Raw genomic sequence first — 27,913 nt, 5'->3', positions numbered from 1 at the left:
GAATGCAGTTTAATTGGCACCAATGCACAAGAATCCAAACGAGCCTATTAGAGCTAAACAGACCCGTTAAGGACTAGTCCCCAGTACCCAGTCCCCACAGGAGAACACTGCCTGTCTCCCTCATGCTCTCTATCTCTCTCTCTCCTCTTCTTCTTCTGCATAAGAGTTGCTAAGCAACCTTCAGAAGATGTCCTTGGTAGAAACCCCCTGGGGCCTGTGTCTGTCTGGGCCCCTCCCTCTTGATAGGCTGGGCCAGCTGCACCTGAGCCCCTGAGCCCTGAGAACGCCTGGCCATGTTTGTCTGTCTGTCTGCCTTCCTTCCTTCCTTCCTGCCTGTCCGACTTTCTGCCCGCCTGTCTCATCATCTTTCTGTAGACCTGTCTGTCTTTCTGTCTGTCTGCCCGCCTGGCCTATGTTTGTTTGTATGTCTGTCTTTCTGCCTGTCTGCCTGTCTGGCCACCTGTCTCATCATCTTTCTGTTAACCTGTCTGTCTTTCTGTCTACCCACCTGGCTTCAGTCTGTCTGGCATTCGGTCGGTCTCTCTGCCTGCCTGGCCTCTGTCTATCTGCCTGACAGTCTCATCTTTCTGTTGACCTGTCTGTCTGTCTGTCTGCCTGTCTGCCTGTGTGAATTGATTTACTTGGATTCATCCTCTTGCTCTGCTTCAGTGGATCAAATGTAAAATGGCTAAATGACTCCCCTTACTGAGGAATAACAGAACTGTGCCACAGTGTGTTTCTGGGTAGTGCATTTGATCTTGTATTTCTTATATTTCTAGAAAATGAGCCGTCATGAAGCTTTCAAATTCATGCAAAGTGAACAGTACTCTACTGGATCGTGCTAACAAGTGAAATAGCGAAGGGAGGCCTGCTGGTATAGATACAGATGTGAAGCAAATTCCTCCCTTGGCCAAATAAAACAAGCATCTGATCAATATTCACCAGACTCCCATCGCACCCTTCTCTCGCTGTTTCTCACACACACACTCTTTTGCCCTCATCCTTATACGTATCTACCGTCCCCTGTTTAGTTCCTCCCCTCTCTCTATATATATATATATATCTTCCTGGTCCTACCCCATGACCCTGCCCCCCCCACCACATCCCTAACCCTGTGTTAATAACCCTGGCAGCAGGGCCCTCATTAGCACTGGCCCCTGTCCTGATCCACCGGAGGGCATGGGCTGGATTCTTTTTCACTGGCCAGGTAGCTGGCTAATTGAAGCCAGAGTGCCAGAAAATCATTCGAATTAAATTAATAATTCTGCAAGGTCTCAAACAGGAGCCACTGTGCATTCACCTGAGGGGAGATGGGTGGTGGAAGAGACAGAAATGAAAAAGGGGAAAACACATTGAAGCACATAGAACAGGTTAGAGTTTAGGTTAGAGAATGATTTTGTGGTAGAAAATCACCTCAGAGATGGAAATGGTTGCATGTGTGAAAAAGGTTTAGTGTAGTGTCGTGTTGCGTAGCGTTGCGTAGCGTAGCGTTGCGTAGTATATGGTACTAACTATGTTCATGAGGGTGAGGAGGTACTTCTGGATGTGCTCTCTGCCATGGAAGTGGACCACAGAGGAGTCCACCCCGAGTAGGACCTCAATGTTGAACAGCTCGTGTTCCTCGTTGGCCTGGCGTCGGGCCCGAGCCTGCCTGGTCCTGTTCCAGATCAGGTTGTGATGCTGCTGCTGCACTCCTCTGGACAGGGCCTGCAGGTCCATCAGGTCACCTATAACTGACCCTGAACAACACAGACAGACAGATTAAGTATGTGTGGATGAAGGCCTTAGAGAGGAGTCACAGTAGTTAATGGCATTGTACAGAAATATTATTTAAACTGGATGATATTAGCCTACAAAACATTAAACAAAGTGTTGACTCAAATTGTATTCTTCTCCCAAAATGTTTTTGTGTGTCATGTATACTCCCTCTCCGGCCTTTAGGTCATCAGGCTGCTGATTATTCCGCACACCTGTCTCCATCGTCAAGCGCACCAGCGCCTCATAACACTCACCTGGACTCCATGACCTCCTTGATTATCTTCCCTATATCTGTCACTCCCCTTGGTTCTTACCTCAGGTGTTATTGACTCTGTTTTCATGTCGGTGCGTTGTTTGTGTTTCGTGGTCATTGTTTCTTTTATGTATTAAAACACTCACTCCCTGAATTTGCTTCCCGACTCTCAGCGCACTCGTTACATGGTGCTGTATCCTTGCAAGTAATCCAGCATGTGCATGGTGGTAAAAATGTGTTTTTACCATTTAATATTCTATATTAGTCAATAGCCATTTTTGGAACATACAGACAAATAAAATGTGTCTAATTAACAGCAGGGTTGGATTAAATTCAGAATTGAATTTGAGAAGGCCTCTTAAATTCAAATTTGAATAAAAGGAAATAGAATTCAATTCAATGAAATTGAAACGCCTCTTCTATATTACATGTAGGTGTATTTTATACAAATATACATGTTGTACGTAAAACATCAAACATGTCGTTATATAATGCCAGCAACAATGCCAGACCTTTTCCAGGTCCCTGCCTTTCAAAGATAATTCGTAAAAATCCAAATAACTTCACAGATCTTCATTGTAAAGGGTTGTTTCCCATGCTTGTTCAATGAACCATAAACAATTAATGAACATGCATCTGTGGAACGGTCGTTAAGACACTAACAGCTTAGGTAGACAATTAAGGTAACAGGTAGGCAATTAAGGTCACAGTTATGAATACTTAGGACACTACAGAGGCCTTTCTACTGACTCTGAAAAACACCAAAAGAAAGATGCCCAGGGTCCCTGCTCATCTTCGTGAACGTGCCTTAGGCATGCTGCAAGGAGGCATGAGGACTGCAGATGTCCGTACTGTGAGACGCCTAAGACAGCGCTACAGGGAGACAGGACGGACAGCTGATCGTCCTCGCAGTGGCAGACCACGTGTAACAACACCTGCACAGGATCGGTACATCCGAACATCACACCTGCGGGACAGGTACAGGATGGCAACAACAACTCCGAGTTACACCAGGAAAGCACAATCCTTCCATCAGCGCTCAGACTGTCCGCAATAGGCTGAGAGAGGCTGGACTGAGGGCTTGTAGGCCTGTTGTAAGGCAGGTCCTCACCAGACATCACCGGCAACATCGTTGCCTATGGGCACAAAGCCACTGTCGCTGGACCAGACAGGACTGGCAAAGAGTGCTCTTCACTGACGAGTCTCGGTTTTGTCTCACCAGGGGTGATGGTCGGATTCGCGTTTATCCTCAAAGGAATCAGCTTTATACCAAGGCCTGTACTCAGGAGTGGGATCGATGGTGAGGTGGAGGGTCCGTCATGGTCTGGGGCGGTGTGTCACAGAATCAACGGACTGAGCTTGTTGTCATTGTAGGAAATCTCAACGCTGTGCGTTACAGGGAAGACATCCTCCTCCCTCATGTAGTACCCTTACTGCAGGCTCATCCTGACATGACCCTCCAGCATGACAATATGTGCCATACTGCTCGTTCTGTGCGTGATTTCCTGCAAGACAGGAATGTCAGTGTTCTGCCATGGCCAGCGAAGAGCCGGGATCTCAATCCCATTGAGCACGTCTGGGACCTGTTGGATCGGAGGGCGAGGGCTAAGGCCATTCCCCCCAGAAATGTCCGGGAACTTGCAGGTGCCTTGGTGGAAGAGTGGGGTAACATCTCACAGCAAGAACGGGCAAATCTGGTGCAGTCCATGAGGAGGAGATGCACTGCAGTACTTAATGCAGCTGGTGGCCACACCAGATACTGACTGTTACTTTTGATTTTGACCCCCCCTTTGTTCAGGGACACATTATTCAATTTCTGTTAGTCACATGTCTGTGGAACTTGTTCAGTTTATGTCTCAGTTGTTGAATCTTGTTATGTTCATACAAATATTCACACATTAAGTTTGCTAAAAATAAACGCAGTTGACAGTGAGAGGACATTTCTTTTTTTACTGAGTTTACATATACCTGTATTGGAAATATTGTTGAAACAATTGATTTTAAAATGAATGATCATGGAAAACAAAACCTGTATGCAAAAATTCTAAGTTATTATATTTCATTAATCACAAAAATGTTCTTCAGTATGGGAAAATGCTAAATTTCCCAGAATGCATTAGTTTAACCCTCACTTTGACCCTGAGGCCTTCAAAAAGAAGCCAAACAAATTAAACGGTTGGTGGAAATATAATAGGCTATTCTAAGCACTATGGTTAAAAGAGTACAGTATATGAACATTGTTTCCTGGGAAAAGTGATGTATTCTTTCATATCTGAAAGTGTGACCTGTCAGATTCAATGAAACTCATGTTCTATTGCTGGCTTCACATGCTCGCGGGAAATGGAAAACTGGAAAGTGGGAAGTCATAAATCCAACATGATTGTGTTCAAGTGCTTTTGAAGTCAGAAACAATTCTTCATCCAATAAGATTTTAGCCAGCTTAATAAAGTTAGCTAATTTGCTTAACATTGACTATATGGTCAAACTAGCTACATTCTCCATATTGATAAGGTTGTAGTTGTCAGATAATATCAGATAATTACGATAGCATGTGAATGCATGTAGCATATGACTGAGTGGAATTTCTTTGAATTGTACTGAATAGAATTCTACTTCCTGTCAGTCAAACTCAAATTCTACATCCTGTGGGGTGTGGCCAATTCAATTTGAATTTAAACTCATGAGCTGATTCACAGTGCATAACCTTCTCTATGCCATTTCGAAGTCTTGTGGTACGATAGGTTGATCTGACAGCTTGTTAAAAAGTATAATCCTCTCGACTGTTTACACACACATCTCCGTCCTGCCAGAGAACAGGTTTGAAAGAGAGAGATTCGTTAAGACAATCGCAAAATCTTGGGTTTGCTCCTGAGAATAACTTCTCTCTATCCATTGGTGAAATGAAAAGCGATGGTTCACCTTCCAACAGGACAAAGACCCTAAGCACACAGCCAAGACAACACAGGAGTAGCTTCGGGACAAGTCTCTGAATTTCCTTGAGTGGCCAAGCCAGAGCCCGGACTTGAACCCGATACAACATCTCTAGTGACCTGAAAATAGCTGTGCAGCGACGCTACACATCCAACCATCCAAGAAATTGAGGATCTGCAGAGAAAATGTCAATCTTGGTTTCATCAGACCAGAGAGTTTTGTTTCTCATGGTCTGAGAGTCTTTAGATGCCTTTTGGCAAACTCCAAGCGGGCTGTCATGTGCCTTTTACTGAGGAGTTTTCGCTTTGTCATTATGGGCTATTGTGTGTAGAATGATGAGGAAAATGTTTTATTTAATAAATGTTATAATAAGGCTGTAACGTAACAAAATGTGGAAAAGGTAAAAGGGTCTGAATACTTTCCGAATGCACTGTATATCTTCATAATAGCATTAGCACAATAACATGCTAGCTGTTCTCATAGACTTTCAGTCATTGCATCAATTGCTATCTATTTAAAAGCACATCCCAGCATTGTACGAGATCTTCAGTTTCTTGTCAATTTCTCGCATGGAATAGCCTTCATTTCTCAGAACAAGAATAGACTGACGAGTTTCAGAAGAAAGTCCTTTGTTTCTGGCCATTTGGAGACTGTAATCGAACCCACACATGCTGATGCTCCAGATACTCAACTAGTCTAAAGAAGGCCAGTTGTATTGCTTATTTAATCAGAACAACAGTTTTAAGTGGTGCTAACATAATTGCAAAAGGGTTTTCTAATGATCAATTAGCCTTTTAAAATTATAAACTTGGATTAGCTAACACAATGTGTCAATTGGAACACAAGAGGTGATGGTTGCTGATAATGGGCCTCTGTACGCCTATGTAGATATTCCATAAATAAATCTGCTTTTTCCGGCTACAATAGTCATTTACAACATTAACAATGTCTACACTGTATTTCTGATCAATTTGATGTTATTTTAATGGACAAAAAAGTAGCTTTTCTTTCAAAACAAGGACATTTCTAAGTGACCCCAAACTTTTGAACGGTAGTGCATAGGAAACTAGGCGTATGTCATGCGTCACTACCTCACAGGAGAGGCATTTGAACGTAAACATTCTGGAACATATGAATTTTCATGTGCCTTAATAACAAACTTGTTATTAATAAATAAGCATCTACTTCCGGCGCCGACAGAGATGGCCGCCTCGCTTCGCGTTCCTAGGAGACTATGCAGTATTTTGTTTTTTTTACGTGTTATTTCTTACATTGGTACCCCAGGAAATCTTAGGTTTTATTACATACAGTCGGGAGGAACTACTGGATATAAGAGCAACTTCAACTCACCATCATTACGACCAGGAATACCTGACCTTAGAGATCCTTTTTATGTCTCTATTTTGGTTTGGTCAGGGCGTGAGTTGGGGTGGGCATTCTATGTCGTGTGTTCTATGTTTTCTATTTCTGTGTGTTTGGCCGGGTGTGGTTCTCAATCAGAGGCAGCTGCTTATTGTTGTCTCTGATTGAGAACCATACTTAGGTAGCCTTTTCCCACCTGTGTTTTGTGGGTAGTTGTTTGTCTTTGTGTCTGTACCAGACAAAACTGTTTCGTGTTGTTCGATTTTCGTTTATCACTTTGTTATTTTTGTCATAGTGTTCAGGTTTATTAAAAATCATGAACACGTCCCACGCTGCGCTTTGGTCTACTCCTTCTTCCTCAGACGAACATCGTTACAGACTTTCCCGAAGCGGACCACTCAGGACAATGGATCGGATCCCAGCCGGCGAACCAAAACAACGTCGCCGTAAAAGGGGCAGACGAAGCGGTCTTCTGGTCAGGCTCCGGAGACGGGCACATCGGGCACCGCTCCCGAGCATACTACTCGCCAATGTCCAGTCTCTTGACAACAAGGTTGATGAAATCCGAGCAAGGGTAGCATTCCAGAGAGACATAAGAGACTAACGTTCTTTGCTTCACGGAAACAAGGCTCACTCGAGACACACTATCGGAGTCGGTACAGCCAGCTGGTTTCTTCACGCATCGCGCCGACAGAAACAAGCATCTTTCTGGTAAGAAGAGGGGCGGGGGGGTATGGCTTATGATTAACGAGACGTGGTGTGATCATAACAAGATACAGGAACTCAAGTCCTTCTGTTCACCTTACTTAGAATTCCTCACAATCAAATGTCGACCGCATTATCTACCAAGAGAATTCTCTTCGATTATAATCACAGCCGCATATATTCCCCCCCAAGCAGACACATCGACGGCACTGAACAAACTGTATTTGAATCTATGTAAACTGGAAACCACATATCCTGAGGCTGCATTCATTGTAGCTGGGGATTTTAACTAGGCTAATCTGAAAACAAGACTCCCTAAATTCTATCAGCATATCGATTGTGCTACCAGGGCTGGTAAAACCCTAGATCATTGTCATTCTAACTTCCGCGACGCATATAAGGCCCTCCCCCGCCCTCCTTTTGGACTAGCTGACCACGACTCCATTTTGTTGCTCCCAGCCTATAGACAGAGACTAAAACAGGAAGCTTCCGCGCTCAGGTCTGTTCAACGCTGGTCCGACCAATCTGATTCCACGCTTCAAGATTGCTTCGATCACGTGGATTGGGACATGTTCCGCACTGCGTCAAACAACAACATTGACGAATACGCTGATTCGGTGAGCGAGTTTATTTGCAAGTGCATCGGAGATGTCATACCCACAGCAACTATTAAAACATTCCCAAACCAGAAACCGTGGATTGATGGCAGCATTCGCGCGAAACTGAAAGCGCAAACCACTGCTTTTAACCAGGGCAAGGTGACCGGAAACATGACCGAATACAAACAGTGTAGCTATTCCCTCCGCAAGGCAATCAAACAAGCTAAGCGTCAGTATAGAGACAAAGTAGAGTCGTAATTCAACGGCTCAGACACAAGTGGTATGTGGCAGGGTCTACAGTCAATCACGGATTACAAAAAGAAAACCAGCCCCTTCGCGGACCAGGATGTCTTGCTCCCAGACAGACTAAACAACTTCTTTGCTCGCTTTGAGGACAATACAGTGCCACTGACACGGCCCGCTACCAAAACCTGTGGACTCTCCTTCACTGCAGCCGACGTGAGTAAAACATTTAAACGTGTTATCCCTCGCAAGGCTGCAGGCCCAGACGGCACCCCCAGCCGTGTCCTCAGAGCATGCGCAGACCAGCTGGCTGGTGTGTTTACGGACATATTCAATCAATCCTTATCCCAGTCTGCTGTTCCCACATGCTTCAAGAGGGCCACCATTGTTTCTGTTCCCAAGAAAGCTAAGGTAACTGAGCTAAACGACTACCGCCCCGTAGCACTCACTTCTGTCATCATGAAGTGCTTTGAGAGACTAGTCAAGGACCATATCACCTCCACCCTACCTGACACCCTAGACCCACTCCAATTTGCTTACCGCCCCAATAGGTCCACAGACGACGCAATCGCAACCACACTGCCTTAACCCATCTGGACAAGAGGAATACCTATGTGAGAATGCTGTTCATCGACTACAGCTCAGCATTTAACACCATAGTACCCTCCAAACTCGTCAAGCTCGAGGGTCTCGACCCGCCCTGTGCAACTGGGTACTGGACTTCCTGACGAGCCGCACCCAGGTGGTGAGGGTAGGTAACAACATCTCCACCCCGCTGATCCTCAACACTGGGGCCCCACAAGGATGCGTTCTGAGCCCTCTCCTGTACTCCCTGTTCACCCACGACTGCGTGGCCATGCACGCCTCCAACTCAATCATCAAGTTTGCGGACGACACTACAGTGGTAGGCTTGATTACCAACAACGACGAGACGGCCTACAGGGAGGAGGGGAGGGCCCTTGGAGTGTGGTGGCAGGAAAATAACCTCACACTCAACGTCAACAAAACAAAGGAGATGATCGTGGACTTCAGGAAACAGCAGAGGGAGCACTCCCCTATCCACATCGACGGGACAGTAGTGGAGAGGGTAGTAAGTTAAGTTCCTCGGCGTACACATCACGGACAAACTGAATTGGTCCACCCACACAGACAGCGTGGTGAAGAAGGCGCATCAGCGCCTCTTCAACCTCAGGAGGCTGAAGAAATTCGGCTTGTCACCTAAAACCCTCACAAACTTTTACAGATGCACAATCGAGAGCATCCTGTCGGGCTGTATCACCGCCTGGTACGGCAACTGCTCTGCCCACAACCGTAAGGCTCTCCAGAGGGTAGTGAGGTCTGCACAACGCATCACCGGGGGCAAACTACCTGCCCTCCAGGACACCTACACCACCCGATGTCACAGGAAGGCCATTAAGATCATCAAGGACAACAACCACCCGAGCCACTGCCTGTTCACCCCGCTATCATCCAGAAGGCGAGGTCAGTACAGGTGCATCAATGCAGGGACCGAGAGACTGAAAAACAGCTTCTATCTCAAGGCCATCAGACTGTTAAACAGCCACCACTAACATTGAGTGGCCGCTGCCAACATACGGACTCAACTCCAGCCACTTTGTTTTGTAAAAAATGTATCACTAGCCACTTTAAACAATGCCACTTAATATGTTTACATACCCTACATTACTCATCTCATATGTATATACTGTACTCTATACCATCTACTGCATCTTGCCTATGCCGTTCTGTACCATCACTCATTCATATATTTTTATGTACATATTCTTCATCCCTTTACACTTGTGTGTATAAGGTAGTCGTTGTGAAATTGTTAGGTTAGATTACTCGTTGGTTATTACTGCATTGTCGGAACTAGACGCACAAGCATTTAGCTACACTCGCATTAACATCTGCTAACCATGTGTATGTGACAAATAAAATTAGATTTGATTTATGCCATCTGTAAAAATGTATAGATTGTTAAATTATGAACCTAGTTGGTTTAGCCACAGAAAAAGCCAGGAACCTTCCCGCTAGCCATGATTGGCTGAGATAATGGATGGGCTGGACATGCCAAGAGATGAGTTCGGATTGGTCTGCCATGTATTACGCTTCTGTCTATAACATAAAGTATGTGTATCGCAGTTTTTTTAAAGATATCACGAAGAGGACCGAGTTTTGAAATCAGTGGAATGCCGGGTGGAAGCAGAGAGTGATAGCTAAGGAGATAGCAGTAGAGAAAATTGAGGTGTTTGATTGCAAATGTGGAGGGAGTCGAAAAGAGAACATAGAAGGCTGTTGTATTCCGAAGACAGGTGTTTTATACATCTTCAAACTAAGGGCAACCATGGCATCTGTGGCAGAGAGGGAGAAGCGTTCATCCATGTATACGAGCAAGAGAGTCTAGCTAGCTACATTTTCACTTATTATACGTTTCTAATTCGTTCAGAAAGTTGTTTTCATTTAAAGTTAAAGGCTGTTTCGCTATCTAATGTTACGAATATGATCTTTGTATTAATACTATTGTTTTCATTGATAGTTATAGCCTAATGTTAGCTAGTTAGCTAACATTAAACCTAGTTGGTGGTTAGCTTTAGCTACCTGTAGATTTATGCAGGGTAGTAACGTTAGGAGTTGGGTTTATAGTTCATTGTTTAGCTAGCTAGCTTCATGTCTAAACAAAAGACTACACTATGCAAGTAATCATTTCACTGTACCGTTTACACCTTCTATATCCTGTTCATGTGACAAACTTAGATTTTATTTGATATAGCGTGTGTTTACCAGAGACGGTAATGTGAAGAACAACATGACCTGCACCAAAGTCAAATTAAGATGTAACGTTAGGCCAACAAGACAGTGTCCCTGTTCTAAAATTCTCTGGTAGAATGCACTGCTTTTATTTTGTCACACTCACAACCGTAAGATATTTTCTGTAATTAGCTCGCCATTAACTTGTAAATAACGATTTTGTTGCGAGTTTATTTTCCTGTATTAATGAATACAAATTAGCTAAAGTTAAGATGTTGTCAGCTATATGATATGGTCATTATTTGAACTGGCTAGCCAGCTAACTTAACTTTAGCTAGTTAGCCAACAAGCTAGAAACGAACCAAAACATTATTTAGAAAGTTGCTTTTAGTTGCCTGGTTCGCTAGATTTTTAAACAGATGAGTTTATTAGTTTTAAAATACACCAGTTATGCTATTGTGGACCACCAGGCTGCTGATGTCATGGAGCCTGTCATTTTTGTGTTTATAGCTTATTTTTCATTACGACAAGTTTGATGGTGAACGACTATAGAATGTTCATGATGTCACTGCGACAACTGTATACAGAAGTGTCGATAGACGTAGCATAAACCAGCCTTTAGTCTTGAAATCTTTGGTTGTTAAGTACAATATTTGGTTGTTTAGTACACTCACTACCATACTCACTGTTTAGCACATGGCCTCACATTTGAATCCTGGGTCTAGGCTTAAGAGGGTATGAACGATGCTAAATGGGTGTAGACAAATAAGAGCTCTCCAGTCCGAAGTGGATGTCGATTAAGGCAGCCCCCCGCACCTCTCTGATTCAGAGGGGTTGGGTTAAATGCGGAAGACACATTTCAGTTGAAGGCATTCAGTTGTACAACTGACTAGGTATCTCCCTTTCCCTTTCCAGTAGGTGTACTAAAACATTCAAGGGCCATTTTCTCAAAAGTGTAGTTACAAGTTTATCATCTTTCAAAGCAGAAATACTTTCATATTGTTCCTCAACTGTAGTGTATGATATACCATTTTCTAGCTCTGTGTCTCTACTTTTATCCAATGTAAAAAACACAATTTCTAATTTAACTACATAAGACCAAATCGAGACGGTGAGTCACATATATATATATAAAAAATGGCATCATCATTTTTACAGCGGTGGCAACAATAGGGGAAACAATGATGCTCTACTGTACTGCAATTGCCAATACAATTTCAATGACGCAAAAAGCATGTATACATCCAGCATATTTAAATAGAGCCTGGATGATGACAGGGGTGATCTTGAATTATGACAGAGTCAATTGGCTCAGAAGTGACATATATAAAGCTCAGACTAATAACAAGCTGAAAGGGTTCACATAAGGGCCAGTCATATTCTTTTTAGAAAGCTCCCCTTTCAAGTTTTAAACATATTTATTTGATCATTAATGATGTGTTCTTCTCAATAAACAATCTCCTCGGGTTCATTACAGGAGCAGATTTATGGCGGATTCATAGAAAGACAGGGTGGTTAGAGGACAGAGAGCTGGTCCAGCCCTACTGCTGCCTGGCCACTGTACAAGACCTCATATGCTGTAGGCAGTAAATCTCATGAATAAATGGGAGAACTTCTAATAGGGAAACTGGAGGAGATGCATTAGATCACTGTAATCATTTTTTACATATCTCTGGCAAAACATATGTAGAAAATGTATCTAGATTTATAAACTATGAAAGATAATATTAAGTGTGAAGAAAAAGGTAATACATTCCACGATAAAAAATTAATTTCTCTTTAAAATGATATCATTGCTCCTCAATATTACAAGAATACATCTTAAAGCATTGTGTCTTTGTATGCACTTCCAGGCTTTCCTACCATAAAACAATGGTATGAGTTCTGTCTTCATGGACTCTCTTGCAGGTGAACTCTTGATCGAAGCATTGGAATAGACGGAGCAAACCTGGCAATCCAAGCAGCTTGGGAAGTGAAGCATGGGAACAGGGGACAAAACACCCATTGCTCAGGTTACCTTCAGCTCACACCCGGGCCCCGTTTCCATTCCAGCCCATCAAAACATAACTCAGCACGTTCCAACACAGGCATCCTGAGCTAAAAAACAAAGTCATCATAATTCAAGGGTAAAGCCTTCGAAGAACAACAATGTTCTCTGCCAATGACTATAAATAGATTGATACAGAGGCGGGTGGGTCACGTGCTTTGGGTTTCTATACTGACTGTGGACATTGATTCCTCATTAGTGTTGATAGATACTGTGTGTCGATGCTGGTGAGCTTTAATACTGGACCCCTCATATTACACACTGATGAGAAAGTGTGAATTGAGACATGATAGCGCTTTCAAATGATAAAATGGTTGAATAGAAAGCAATCAACCACAGGTGTTTTTTATTGGAGTGTTTAGGCTACTTACATTTACCGTTTTAGTCATTAGTCATTAGCAGACACTCTTATCCTGAGCGATTTACAGCAGTAAGTGCAGTGCATACATTTGTAGATTTGTTCGTACTGGTCCCTTGTGGGAATTGTACCCACAACCCTAGCATTGCAAGTGCCATGCTCTACCAACTGAGCCATACGGGACAAGAGTCTATACTTCAAGTATAAATAGCATGGTGCCTGGTGCAGTTCTAATGCTGTTAGCTGTAACCCCAGGTGGGACTGTGAGGTTGTGCCCTTGAGGCAGGTACTTAGCCTTAGGGGCCTCTGGGAACATTTCAGTGACAATGCAAAACCTAAATAGCACACCCACCACAAAAGTCACCCTGGATGAGGGTGGTCTCATGAGGTATGCTGGCTCAGCTGCGTTCAATCTGAATGTGAAGAGAAAGGATTCGGGTGCAAGGGAAAAGCGTATCAAGATCACATGTCTTCGCAAGACGAAGTGATTCTTGATGTTGTTTTCTCTCTGAGCGGATCTTAAAACACAGCATCCGTCTGAGGTCACACTTTCCTTCCCCCTTCCATTGCTGCCTGCAGCCAAATCCCATCCAGATGTGTTTAGAATCCTAAACCTTCCCTGGGTTACCCAAGGTCCCCCCTCTGTCACTCAACTGATCCGCCGCATCAGACCCAGCCTAGCTCCACATTCAGGGGATAACGCCTCCACTCAGATGAGATTGGAACACTGACATGACGGCCAAATAAAACAAAATGGATGCTGCAGTCAAATAAAGGAAATCTGTTATGTGACGAAGTATACAAAACCCAAACGACTAAACAAGACATAGAGCACTTTGTACAGACAGAGAGAACCAGGGACATCTGTAGCGTCTACAAAATCGCCTGTAAAAAACATGTTCACCGTCCAACATTTGTCAAAAAACAAATGGAATATTTTTTATTTTAGGGGATGACTTTCAATGAAAAACATGTGCGGTGGTGAAACACAGACACACAGACACACACATACACATGCAGGCCAAACCAGGCAAGCATGCACATACACACAGACACAAGTACACACGTGCACTCTTAGCTACACACACAGTACGTAGTAGTAATGCAAGGTTTCAGCCACCCCTAGTATTAGGCATGACTATGTGTTTATAGGGTAACAGGGTATTAAGGGTGACCAGGATATACAGCAGCACTTCTTTGACCCATTCAAAATCACTCCCTGCTGCATGGCTATTACAGGATAACATTACCAAATCCTCAGAAATAGTTCACCTACTCTTGCCATGAAGGAGCTAACTCAAGTCATTGTCTTGCATCAGATACAGTTGAAGTCGGAAGTTTATATATACCTTGGCCAAATACATTTAAAAACTCAGTTTTTCACAATTCTTGACATTTAATCCTAGTAAAAATTCCCTGTTTTAGGTCAGTTAGGATCATCACATTATTTTAAAGAATGTGAAATGTCAGAATAATAGTAGAGAGAATGATTTATTTCAGCTTTTATTTCTTTCATCACATTCCCAGTGGGTCAGAAGTTTACATACACTCAATTAGTATTTGGTAGCATTGCCTTTAAATTGGTTAACTTGGGTCAAACGTTTCAGGTAGCCTTCCACAAGCTTCCCACAATAAGTTGGGTGAATTTTGGCTTATTCCTCCTGACAGAGCTGGTGTAACCGAGTCAGGTTTGTAGGCCTCCTTCCTCGCACATGCTTTTTCAGTTCTGGCTACACATTTTCTATGGGATTGAGGTCAGGGCTTTGTGATGGCCACTCCAATACCTTGACTCTGTTGTCCTTAAGCCATTTTGCCAAAACTTTGGAAGTATGCTTGGGGTCATTGTCCATTTGGAAGACCCATTTGCGACCAAGCTTTAACTTCCTGATGGATGTCTTGATATGTTGCTTCAATATATCCACATAATTTCCCATCCTCATGAAGCCATCTATTTTGTGAAGTGCACCAGTCCCTCTTGCAGCAAAGCACCCCCACAACATGATGCTACCACCCCCGTGCTTCACAGTTGGGATGGTGTTCTTTGGCTTGCAAGCCTCCCCCTTTTTCCTCCAAACATAACATTATGTCTGGCTTTTTTATGGTGGGTGTGGAGCAGTGGCTTCTTCCAGGTTATGTCGATATAGGACTCATTTTACTCTGGCTATAGATACTTTTGTACCTTTTTCACAAGGTCCTTTGACGTTGTTCTGGGATTGATTTGCACTTTTCGAACCAAAGTACGTTCATCTCTAGGAAACAGAACGCGTCTCCTTCCTGAGCGGTATGACGGCTGTGTGGTACCACGGTGTTTATACTTGCGTACTATTGTTTGTACAGATGAACGTGGTACCTTCAGTCATTTCGAAATTGCTCCCAAGGATGAACCAGACTTGTGGAGGTCTACAACTTTTTTTCTGAGGTCTTGGCTGATTTCTTTGAGCAGCTGTTCTTGCGATCATTGTCACGAAGCCCGCCCCTCTTGTGTTAGAAGTTCTGAACGAGAAAGTGCAGGCTATATAGAAATAATTATGCTCAAATTAAAAAAAGCATTCAACTAAATAATGAGGGTTTCTATCATCCTAATGGAGGTGTAGATTCCATCTCATATTCCACTGTTCCAACTTGTAAACAAGGATTTCTGTTAATGTGACCCCGTGCAGCCAATGGCAATGTTCGCTTTAGGTATAATCATTTGACAGTTCTAACACAGTTCCACTTCTGACACTGCCAAAATAACCGATATGCAGATGTTGGCTAAAGCTGATCTGATTGAATAGTGCCCTTAATGTTTATTTTTACTCAATGTCCTTATCATTCTCTTGAACAAGGTCCATCTAGAATCTGCTCTAGGTCAACCATGCTCTCCTGGAGGAGTTAAGTTTACTGTAGGCAAATATCCCATCAGCACTCAGCCCTGACACGTAGGAGTTGGCTGCGACCGAACCGCCTCTGATGGATTTGTGCGACTACATCTGAGCTTTTAATCCGATCCACACATTCCAGCTGATATCGCCAAAGTCCATCATGAGGGTGTTCTCCTGTATCTCCACCAGTTCCCCCTTTAGAAGTTCATACAATTTTGTCTGTGCTGTACGTGTGTGTGTATTGGTGTTCTTTACGTTTATATAAATTGTGAGAGAATGTGTGCATTTGTGTTATGAGAATTTGTATAGAACAATTCAACCGGAATACATCTGCCTTTTGTATCATCTTTTAGAGTAGACAGTAGAACTACTCAGACAAAGAAACTACAAATTTGAAGTGACTGAGAAGCAAGTCTAGCCTCCCAATATCTTCAGGCTGAGCTCCGTTGTTGGAACTGAAGTGACATGTGAATCTCTTTTATAACTTTATTACTTGTCTTGATCCACCCACTCAGTGTATATTCCTGCTTTGTCAGGAATACGTTCTGGCAAACTTTAGGAATGGACAGGGTCAAATGGGAGACATGGGGGGGGGGGGGGGGGCATTGCACCATACTGTACTTTTCCCATCCAGTGAGAATGCTTTATCACAGTTTTGCAAAGTCGAATGGCTGTACACGGCAGAGAGAAGATAAAAAAGTAGCACATTTGGTTCAATCGAGTTTAGTAGCCTTTGCTTTGTCAAACAAGGGGGTTGAACTATCCTCCAGTAAGATTTGCTTAGTAGAGGCATGCCAGAGAGTGCACGCGTTTGCGTATTTACATGTGGAGTCATGACAGGTTATGTATACAGTGAACTAAATATTAGATTTATAGAATCAGGAAACACAAAACAAATCTGAATAAACAAATGTGGAATAAGGTGCTTTCTCTGGATAGCATCCATAATGTTCATCAGGCTGGACCGGGAGAACTTGGAGGACATGGAGAGGGATACATTTGTTTTCTCTCTGCACAATAAAGCAACGTTTACTGCCATTTTCAACATACGGTATCTCCCAAAATGGAGACAAATGGAATGTCTAGGAGACAAGTCTTTCATAACTGTTTCACATTTCAAAATGAAGGACAATAATCTGACAGAGTAGCTCATACATTAAACCCAGAAATCCCACGAGGCTTATCTGCATTCAGCACTCGAAAGTCACAAATGACGATGACCTATGAAGGATTTTGATCATGTCTCCTGACAGTCAGGAAAATCATATGGAGTCTGTAAAGGTGTATCGGAAGTTCCTTTTACCTCGGGGGTGAGAGTCTGCTGTTTGATTGACAGGGGGCCTCTTAATGGCAGAGGAGCGATAAACAATGTGATGTCGTCCGTCTCCGCTCTCCTCCTCCTCTACCGTCAGACCCCCTCCACGCACCAGGGGCTCGATGAAGAACTCCTCCTTCCCCGTACGGATCATTCCTGCCTGAGCGAGAGAGAGAGAGATGAGAAGGGGGGGTTGAACTCTACAATCACAATATTCTAACATGAAAAACAAACTTTTAATGGTGCACTATGGAGAAAAATCACCATTTCCTGGTTGAAAAAATTCGAATAGTTCGCCTAATTTCAGTTGATGTGATAAAACAAGCAAATATAGTGTAGAGAATCATTGTACCATCTAAACCGCTGTGGAATATATTTTCCATAACCTAAAATATTGTATTTTCAGCTGTTTGAAGCTGGCGTACCAATCCAAAAGTAAAATACGCAAAACTAAGCTTAAGAATGGGAAGCATAGAAATAGCACACATAGAACATATCTACCACTTTATAGACTTGCTTTCAATGAGAATGACAGATCTATAACTCACATTTCTATGTGAATTTGGTTGGGTCGCCAAAAAAGTTACCTATTGCAGCTTTAAATAACACTGAGAATAACTTTGAGAAAGGGAAATACACAATAATCAATATCTCAACCACTTTGAAGATCAGCCAGAAGAGAGGACAGCATTGACAAGTAGACCTGACATGAGACTGAAAGGGAAATTAGTTGATCAATATGGGGCTATAAACAGCAAAATAAAAAAATAAATGCAGACAGCCTAAATGTGGCGTGACAACCCAAGCCAAGTGCCCCCCCCCAAGCCAAGTCTTCGTGAATGTGAAGACAAGGGGTGTGAATGTGAACTGCTCCTCTCTCTCCCCCCTGACCGCAGAGCTAGAGCATGGCCGCTGATGCGGCCGTTTAGCCACAGCCTCCTGGGAAATTTTACATAAGGAGCTGTCACATCCTCCCGAGGTTTAATTACCAAAGAAAGGTCTGGACGCAGCATAAATCGACACCAGCGGATACACCTCGATTAGCCAACTCTCTGAGCCACTGTGAAGTCAAACGTAATCTGCCTTACGATGCTGCAGGGCTAAACACACAACATCCTCACCTCAGAAAGGCAGTTGCTCACCTCATCTCAGGAAATCTAGAACTCTAACAGCTGATTAAAGTCATGCTAGGGATTAAAGGAGCTAACAGAAATGATTCTACCCTGGGCCGGAGGAAAGAATGTTCAGAAGACAGAAGTGTTGACAGCAATAATTCCCATTCTTCCACGTGTCAGGGATGGCTATCTGTTATTGCAACCACTTGTAAAACGAATAAACTAAGTACAGTTATTTTTTATTAAACAATGGTGCAAGACTGGGGTTTTGCAGACTAATTATTTATGGCTTCACTGTGAAAGACATCCAAACTCCCCAATCTGAAATCAAACTCTGTCTTCAACAAAGCACATTGCCATTTGGGCTAGAAAATCTCAAACTAACATTTGAAGGATCAACTTCACCTAACAATCACAATGATATCACTGTCACCAGCTTAACTGTCTGAAAAAAATGATACAGTGTCAAGACATTTGGATCAGTGGTCCACAACTCTGGCATTTTCACCACATGAGTCCAGAGCACAATAGATATGTAGCTGTAAATTGGCATACAAATTGTAAACCTCGACAGGAGCATTGATTGATAAGTCAGCATAAACTATGCTGAAGTGCAGCGTCTTAGTGAAGATCTGATGGGATCCAGCTCCACTGCAATAGTGAGACTCTGGCTTTTCTGAGCCTGAGAGACTCCAGAGCACGCCTGGCCTGCCAAGACTGAAATGGGAGAGCAGAGCCTGAGAGAACCTGAGAAGCCCTGTCACGTCTGGGTTTCCTGCTCAGAGTCAGGCCTGCTGCCACATTAAAGTAAAAATCCACCCAAAACCACTAATTCCTATAATTTACCGTGTTAAAGCTGCAATATACAGTATAACTTTTTGGGCAACCCGATAAAATTCACAAAGAAATATGAGTTATAAATCTGTCATTCTCATTGAAATCAAGTCTAAGAAGTGGTAGATTTGTTCTATGTGCACTATTTCTATGCATCCCATTTTAAAGTTTAGTTTTTGCATTTTACTTTTGGTTTTGTACACCAGCTTCAAAAACAACTGAAAACACAATATTTTTGGCTATGGAAAATATATTTCACAGCGGTTTAGATGGTACAATGATTCTCTACACTATACTTGCTTGTTTTGTCACAGGTTGTCTAATTTCAGTTTATCTGTTACGTCCGTCGTTGGAATGAGACGAAGGCGCAGCGTGGTAAGCGTACATCTTTCTTTCTTTCTTTCTTTCTTTCTTTCTTTCTTTCTTTCTTTCTTTCTTTCTTTCTTTCTTTCTTTCTTTCTTTCTTTCTTTCTTTCTTTCTTTCTTTCTTTCTTTCTTTCTTTAGATGAACAACAAAAAAAAACAACAAAAGATATACGAACGTAACGTTCTGCAGGCTAAACAGTAACTGTGCAAAAACAAGATCCCACAAACTCAGGTGGAAAACAGGCTGCCTAAGTATGATCCCCAATCAGAGACAACGATAGACAGCTGCGTCTGATTGGGAACCATACCCGGCCAACAAAGAAATAGAACACATAGATTTGCCCACCCAAGTCACACCCTGACCTAACCAAATAGAGAATAAAAAGGCTCTCTAAGGTCAGGGCGTGACACTATCAGAATTTTTGCAACCTGGAAATATTAATACCAAAGTCAATATCAGCACATGAAGTAGCTAGTTAGCTGTAAAATCGCCTAAACAAACTGCACTATCAATTTAAGAAGTCTACAATCTCACCATGTTGAACCTGCAGATTGATGTGCCTCGCAGAGTGGAGTCTGACATTCGCAACGGCCATGCAACGGCACCATGCAATGCACTCTGGACTGAAGACGCAGACAAATAGGAGACATTTGGTGGACCCTTTGCTGAATTACACATTTCAGGATGAAACAGTCAGAGGTCACCAAGATCAACATAGCTTCAGTGTGTAAATCAGCTAGAAAGATGTGTCAGCATCGAGTAATTGTCTCTGGCCCCGTCAGCAGAGTCTCACAACTCAATCACTGGTTGAAAACTGTTTCCTGCCACTCCCAAAAGATAGCATTTTAAGATAATTGGCCCTCTTTCTGGGACTCACCCACAAACAGGACCAAGCCAGGCCTGCTGTGGAGGGGTGCTCTCATCTTATCTACAAACATAGACAGGGCTCTAACTCCCCTAGCTCCACAATGAGATAGGGTGCAGGCCAGGCAGCAGGCTGTTAGCCAACCAGCTTAGTGGTCTGCCACTAGCGCAGTCAGTGTAGTCAGCTCAGCTATCCCCATTGAGACCGTGTCTGTGCATTGATCTAGCTTGGACAAAACTAAACATGGCAGTGTTCGCCTTAACAATCTCACTGGAATAAAGACCTCCTCCATTCCTGTCATTATTGAAAGAGATTGTGATATCTCACATCTCAAAATAGGGCTACTTAATGTTAGATCCCTCACTTCCAAGGCAGTTACAGTCAATTAACTAATCACTGATCATAATCTTGATGTGATTGGCCTGACTGAAACATGGCTTAAGCCTAATGAATTTACTGTGTTAAATGAGGCCTCTCCTCCTGGTTACACTAGTGACCATATCCCCCATGCATCCTGCAAAGGCGGAAGTGTTGCAAACATTTACGATAGCAAATTTAAATATTTCCGCAAAAAATGACTGCGTTTTCATCTTTTGAGCTTCTATAGTAATGAAATCTATGCAGCCTACTCAATCACTTTTTATAGCTACTGTTTACAGGCCTCCTGGGCCATATACAGCGTTCCTCACTGAGTTCCCTGAATTCCTATCGGACCTTGTAGTCGTGGCAGATAATATTCAAATTTTTGGTGACTTTAATATTCACATGGAAGGGTCCACAGACCCACTCCAAAAGGCTTTTGGAGCCATCATCGACTCAGTGGGATTTGTCCAACATGTCTCCGGACCTACTGACTGCCACAGTCATACTCTGGACCTAGTTTTGTCCTGTGGAATAAATATTATGGATCTTAATGTTTTTCCATATAATCCTGGACTATCGGACCACCGATTTATTACGTTTGCAATCACAACAAATAATCTGCTTAGACCCCAACCAAGGATCACCAAAAGCCGTGCTATAAATTCCCGGACAACCCAAAGATTCCTAGATGCCCTTCCAGACTACCCAAGGACGTTGGAGTACAAAAATTGGTTAACCACCTAACTGAGGAACTAGATTTAACCTTGCATAATACCCTAGATGCAGTCTGACCCCTAAAAACAAAAAAACATTTGTCATAAGAAATTAGCTCCCTGGTATACAGAAAATACCTGAGCCCTGAAGCAAGCTTCCATAAAATTGGAACGGAAATGGCGCTCCACCAAACTGTAAGTCTTCCAACTAGCTTGGAAAGACAGTACCGTGCAATATCGATGAGCCCTCACTGCTGCTTAATCATCCTATTTTTCCAGAACAATCCAAAATGTATTTTTGATGCTGTCGCAAAGCTAACTTAAAAGCATTCCCCAAGAGAGGATGGCTTTCACTTCAGCAGTGATAAATTCATGAACTTCTTTGACGAAAAGATCATGATCATTAGAAAGCAAATTACAGACTCCTCTTTTAAATCTGCATATTTCTCCAAAGCTCAGTTGTCCTGAGTCTGCACAACACTGCCAGGACCTAGTATCACGGGAGATATTCAAGTTTTTTAATCCTATATCTCTTGACACATTCATGAAAATAGTAATGGCCTCTAAACCTTCAAGCTGCATACTGGACCCTATTCCAACTAAACTACTGAAAGAGCTGCTTCCTGTGCTTGGCCCTCCTATGTTGAACATAATAAACGTCTCCCTATCCACCGGATGTGTACCAAACTCACTAAAAGTGGCAGTAATAAAGCCTCTCTTGAGAAAGCCAAACCTTGACCTAGAAAACATAAAAACTATCGGCCTATATCACATCTCCCATTCCTCTCCAAAAAATGTTTTTAATTCACTGCCTTCCTGAAGACAAACAATGTATGCGAAACACTTCAGTCTGTCCTCGTGCTCCTAGACCTGAGTGCTGCTTTTGACACCATCAATCATGACATTCTTTTGGAGAGATTGGAAACCCAAATTGGTCTACACGGACAAGTTCTGGCCTGGTTTAGATCTTATCTGTCGGAAAGATGTCAGTTTGTCTCTGTGGATGGTTTGTCCTCTGACAAATCAACTGTAACTTTCGGTGTTCCTCAAGGTTCCGTTTTAGGACCACTGTTGTTTTCACTATATATTGTACCTCTTGGTAACTTTCACTGCTATGCAGACGATACACAGTTGTACATTTCGATGAAACATTGTGAAGCCCCAAAATTGCCATCCCTGGAAGCCTGTGTTTCAAACATAAGGAAGTGGATGGTGGGAATTTTTTAACTTTTTAATCAGACTCGGCCTCAACCTTTAAGTCTTTATTGAAGACTAATCTCTTCAGTAGGTCCTATGATAGAGTGTAGTCTGTCCCAGGGGTGTGAAGGTGAACGGAAAGGCACTGGAGCAACGAACAGCCCTTGCTGTCTCTGCCTGGCCGGTTCCCCTCTCTCCACCTGGATTCTCTGCCTCTAACCCTATTACAGGGGCTGAGTCACTGGCTTACTGGTGCTCTTCCATCCCGTCCCTAGGAGGGGTGTGTCACTTGAGCGGGTTGAGTTACTGACGTGATCTTCCTGTCCGGGTTTGGCGCCCCCCTCGGGTTCGTGCCGTGGGGGAGATCTTTGTGGGCTATACTCAGACTTGTCTCAGGATAGTAAGTTGGTGGTTGAAGATATCCCTCTAGTGGTGTGGGGGCTGTGCTTTGGCAAAGTGGGTGGGATTATATCCTGCCTGGTTGGCCCTGTCTGGGGGTATCGTCGAACCGGCAGTGTCTCCCGACCCCTCCCTCACAGTGTCTCCCGACCCCTCCTGTCTCAGCCTCCAGCATTAGTTTATGTGTCGGGGGCTAGGATCAGTCTGTTATGTCTGGAGTATTTCTCCTGTCTTATTCGGTGTCCTGTGTGAATTTAAGTATGCTCCGTCTAAATCTCTCTCCCTCTCCCTCTCCTCCTAGAGGACCTGAGCCCTGGTACCATGCCTCAAGACTACCTGGCCTGATGACTCATTGCTGTCCCCAATCCACCTGGTCATGCTGCTGCTCCAGTGTCAACTGTTCTGCCTGTGGCTATGGAACCCTGACCTGTTCACCGGACGTGCTACCTGTCCCAGACCTGCTGTTTTCAACTCTCTAGAGACCGCAGGAGCGGTAGAGATACTCTTAATGATCGGCTATGTAAAGCCAACTGACATTTACTCCTGAGGTGCTGCACCCTCGACAACTACTGTGATTATTATTATTTGACCATGCTGGTCATTTATGAACATTTGAACATCTTGGCCATGTTCTGTTATAATCTCCACCCGGCACAGCCAGAAGAGGACTGGCCACCCCTCATAGCCTGGTGCCTCTCTAGGTTTCTTCCTAGGTTTTGGCCTTTCTAGGGAGTTTTTCCTAGCCATCGTGCTTCTACACCTGCATTGCTTGCTGTTTGGGGTTTTAAACTGGGTTTCTGTACAGAACTTTGAGATATCAGTTGATGTACAAAGGGCTATATAAATACATTTGATGATTTTTGTGCGTGTGCGTGTGTGTGTGTGTGTGTGTGTGTGTGTGTGTGTGTGTGTGTGTGTGTGTGTGTGTGTGTGTGTGTGTGTGTGTGTGTGTGTGTGTGTGTGTGTGTGTGTTTAACTCTGAGTGCCTGCATGCGTATTTTCAGGGACTGCAATATACCAGGCCATAGAACAGGCCTAAAACAACAAAACATTTCCAATAAGACAACAAACTTATCTTGGGTACAGGGGACTTCACTTTTTGATTCAGTCAAAAATTAAATAAACAATTCCAAGTAAAGATGAGAGCTAATTCCATTTTACTGAGAAGGGCAGGTTTAAACTATTTTCAAACCAGAGAAAAAAGCTGAGAAGTCAGGAGAGAAGAGGTAGGGAGAGGGGGCAGGAAAATGAATGAATACAGAGGTAGTCATGTCTGTAGGGAGAAGGGAGAGGAGAACATAGCCTGCCTGACATGTTCCAAATAAGAAGCAGACAGAGCAGAGCTCTCACTCAGGCTGACTTGCTGTTAAGAACCAGACAGCTGTCTGTCTGTCTGTCAGTCTGAACAGGGGTGGAAGCACCTGAGCACTACCTTAGCTCTCAAAATAGACAGCTCTGTGTGCAATTGCAGATACTGTATACTGCAGCTAAGCACATCTCTAAGAGGTAGTGGTAGGTTTAATAGGGTTGACAATAGTACTATTGTCCAGTTGATATGAATGAACGAGCCATTGTAATAACTCCAGCCCTGTAGCCCTTTGCACTCACATCCCTGTCATCCCGTATATGTCTTGAAAATGGCAGATTTGGTCACTGATAAGTGCCTCAATTGGAATGCAGTGGCTGTATAGTAACATACTGTATATGACTCATAAAGTTCATTCGAAAAGTATTCAAACCCCTTGACTTTTTCCCCATTTTGTTACTTTACAGCCTTATTCCAAAATGGATTAAATTGTTATTTTTTCCTCATCAATCTACATACAATACCCTATAATGACAAACCAAAAACAGTTTTTGAGAAATTTATAAAACAAATTAAAATATGAAATATTACATTTACTTAAGTATTCAATACTTTTACTCAGTACTTTGTTGAAGCACCGTTGGCAGTGATTACAGCCTCAAGTCTTCTTAGGTATGACGCTACAAGCTTGGCACACCTATATTCGGGGAGTTTCTCCCATTCTTTTCTGCAGATCCATTCAAGCTCTGTCGGATTAATGGGGAGCGTCGCAGCACAGCTATTTTCAGGTCTCTCCAGAGATGTTCGATCGGGTTCAAGTCCGGGCTCTGGCTGGGCCACTCAAGGACATTGAGAGAATTGTCCCGAAGCCACATCCACGATGTCTTGGCTGAGTGCTTACGGTCGTTGTCCTGTTGGAAGGTAAACCTTCACCACAGTCTGAGGTCCTGAGCGCTCTGGAGCAGGTTTTCATTAAGGATCTCTCTGTACTTTGCTCCGTTCATATTTCCCTCGAACCTGACTAGTCTCCCAGTCTCTGCCGCTGAAAAACAGCCCCACAGCATTCTGCCACCACCACTCTTCACCGTTGGGATGGTGCCTGGTTTCCTCAAGACGTGACGCTTGGCATTCAGGCTAAAGAGTTCAATCTTGGATTCATCAGACCAAATAATCTTGTTTCTCATGGTCTGAGAGTCCTTTAGGTGGCTTTTGGCAAACTCCAAGCGGGCTGTCTTGTGCCTTTTACTGAGGAGTGGCTTCCGTCTGGCCACTCTACCATAAAGGCCTGATTGGTGGAGTGCTGTAGAGATGGTTGTTCTTCTGGAAGGTTCTGCCATCTTCACAGAGGACCTCTGGAGCTCTGTCAGAGTGACCATCGGGTTCTTGGTCACCTCCCTGACCAAGGCCCCTCTCCCCCACAATTGCTCAGTTTGGCCGGGCGGCCAGCTCTAGGAAAAGTCTTAGTGGTTCAAAACTTCTTCCATTCAAAAATGGTGGACGCCTCTGTGTTCTTGGGGACCTTCAATGCTGCAGTAATGTTTGGTACACTTCCCCAGATCTGTGCCTCGACACAATCCTGTCTCAGAGCTCTGCGGTCAATTCCTTCGACCTCATGGCTTGGTTTTTGCTCTGACATGCACTGTCAACTGTGGGACCTTATATAGACAGGTGCGTGCCTTTCCAAATCATGTCCAATCAATTGAATTTACCACAGCTGGACTCCAATCAAGTTGTAGAAACATCTCAAGGATGATCAATGGAAACAGGATGCACCTGAGCTCAATTTTGAGTCTCATAGCAAAGGGTCTGAATACTTATGTAAATAAGGTATTTCTGTTTTAGTTTTGAATGCATTTGCAAAAATAATAAAAAACCTGTTTTCACTTTGTCATTATGGGGTATTGTGTGTAGATTGATGAGGGGAATTTTTTTGCGTAAGGCTGTAACGTAACAAAATATGGAAAAAGTATACTGTACAGTGCATTCAGAAATGATTCACACCCCTTTGACTTTTTCCACATTTTGCTGTTTGTGTTACAGCCTGTATTTGAATTGAATAAAATGTAGATTTTTTGGTCACTGGCCTACACACAACCCCCCGTAATGTCAATGCGGAATTGTGTTTTTATTTATTTATTTATTTATTTATTATAAAAAATGAAAAACTGAGTCAGTAAGTATTCAACCCCTTATGTCAAGCCTAAAGTAAACATTTCCTTAGCAACTCATATAATAAGTTGCATGAACTCACTCTGTGTGCAAAAATACTGTTTAACACGATTTTTAAACGACTGCCTCATCTCTGTACCCCACACACACAATTATCTGTAAGGTCCCTCAGTCGAGAAGTGAATTTCAAACACAGATTCAACCACAAAGACCTCGCAAAAAGGGCACCTATTGGAAGATGTGTTATTAAAAAAAGCTAACACTGAATGTCCCTTTGAGCTTTGAGGTAAAGTTATTAATTATACTTTGGATGATGTATCAGAGACAGAGCTGGCCTCCGCCAAGTACCCTGCCCTGAACTGTCACCAGCCGGCTACCACCTGGTTACTCAACCCTGCACCTTAGATGCTGCTGCCTATGTACATAGACATATGGAACACTGGTCACTGGAATACTGGTCATTTTAATAACGTTTACATACTGTTTTACCCACTTCATTTGCATATACTGTATTCTAGTCAAGTCATATCCCATTCAACTACTGCTATACATATACTATTCTATCCTACATATTCTTCAGATATACTACATATTCGATCCATATACTGTCCATAATGTCTATACATCCCATCATATATATAACAGTGGAGAACAGCGTCAAACACATGGACACCATGTCTGTGGTGTATTTGATATCATTCCACTTATTACGCTCCAGCCATTACCACAAACCTGTCCTCCGCAATTAAGGTGCCACCAACCTCCTGTGATATACAGTTGAAGTCGGAAGTTCACATACACTTAGGTTGGAGTCATTAAAACTGGTTTTACAACCACTCCACAAATGTCTTGTTAACAAACTCTAGTTTTGTCAAGTCGGTTAGGACATCTACTTTGTGCATGACACAAGTAATTTTTCCAACAAATGTTTACAGATATATTATTTCACTTATAATTCACTGTATCACAATTCCAGTGGGTCAGAAGTTTACATACATTAAGTTGACTGTGCCTTTAAACAGTTTGGAAAATTCCAGAAAATGATGTCATGGCTTTAGAAACTTCTGATAGGCTAATTGACATCATTTGAGTCAATTGGAGATGTACCTGTGGATGTATTTCAAGGCCTACCTTCAAACTCAGTGCCTCTTTGCTTGACATCATGGGTAATTCAGAAGAAATCAGCCAAGACCTCAAAAAAATAATTGTAGACCTCCGCAAGTCTGGTTCATCCTTGGGAGCAATTTCCAAATGCCTGAAGTTACCACGTTCATCTGTACAAACAATAGTGCGCAAGAATAAACACCATGGGACCACGCAGCCGTCATACCGCTCAGAAAGGAGATGCGTTCTGTCTCCTAGAGATGAACGTACTTTGGTGCGAAAAGTGCACATTAAT

General features: G+C 43.1%; 1 protein-coding gene across 4 annotated transcripts in view; it reads right to left on the bottom strand.

The window, feature by feature from the left end:
- Nucleotides 1-27,913, bottom strand: part of LOC120057349 (A disintegrin and metalloproteinase with thrombospondin motifs 2-like) — a 57,647-nt gene that overhangs the window by 14,916 nt on the left and 14,818 nt on the right. For all 4 annotated transcript variants that reach the window (XM_039005931.1, XM_039005932.1, XM_039005933.1 and 1 more), the window contains exons 3-4: nucleotides 17,175-17,346; nucleotides 1,513-1,739 (exon numbers count right to left, since the gene is read on the bottom strand). In XM_039005931.1, coding sequence (XP_038861859.1) covers nucleotides 1,513-1,739; nucleotides 17,175-17,346 — 399 coding nt within the window. The remainder of the gene's footprint in view (nucleotides 1-1,512; nucleotides 1,740-17,174; nucleotides 17,347-27,913) is intronic.

The sequence above is a fragment of the Salvelinus namaycush genome, chromosome 12, assembly GCF_016432855.1.
Source record: "Salvelinus namaycush isolate Seneca chromosome 12, SaNama_1.0, whole genome shotgun sequence".
In the NCBI taxonomy this organism is placed as follows: Eukaryota; Metazoa; Chordata; class Actinopteri; order Salmoniformes; family Salmonidae; genus Salvelinus; species Salvelinus namaycush.
This window is presented reverse-complemented; position numbering and strand designations above follow the sequence as displayed.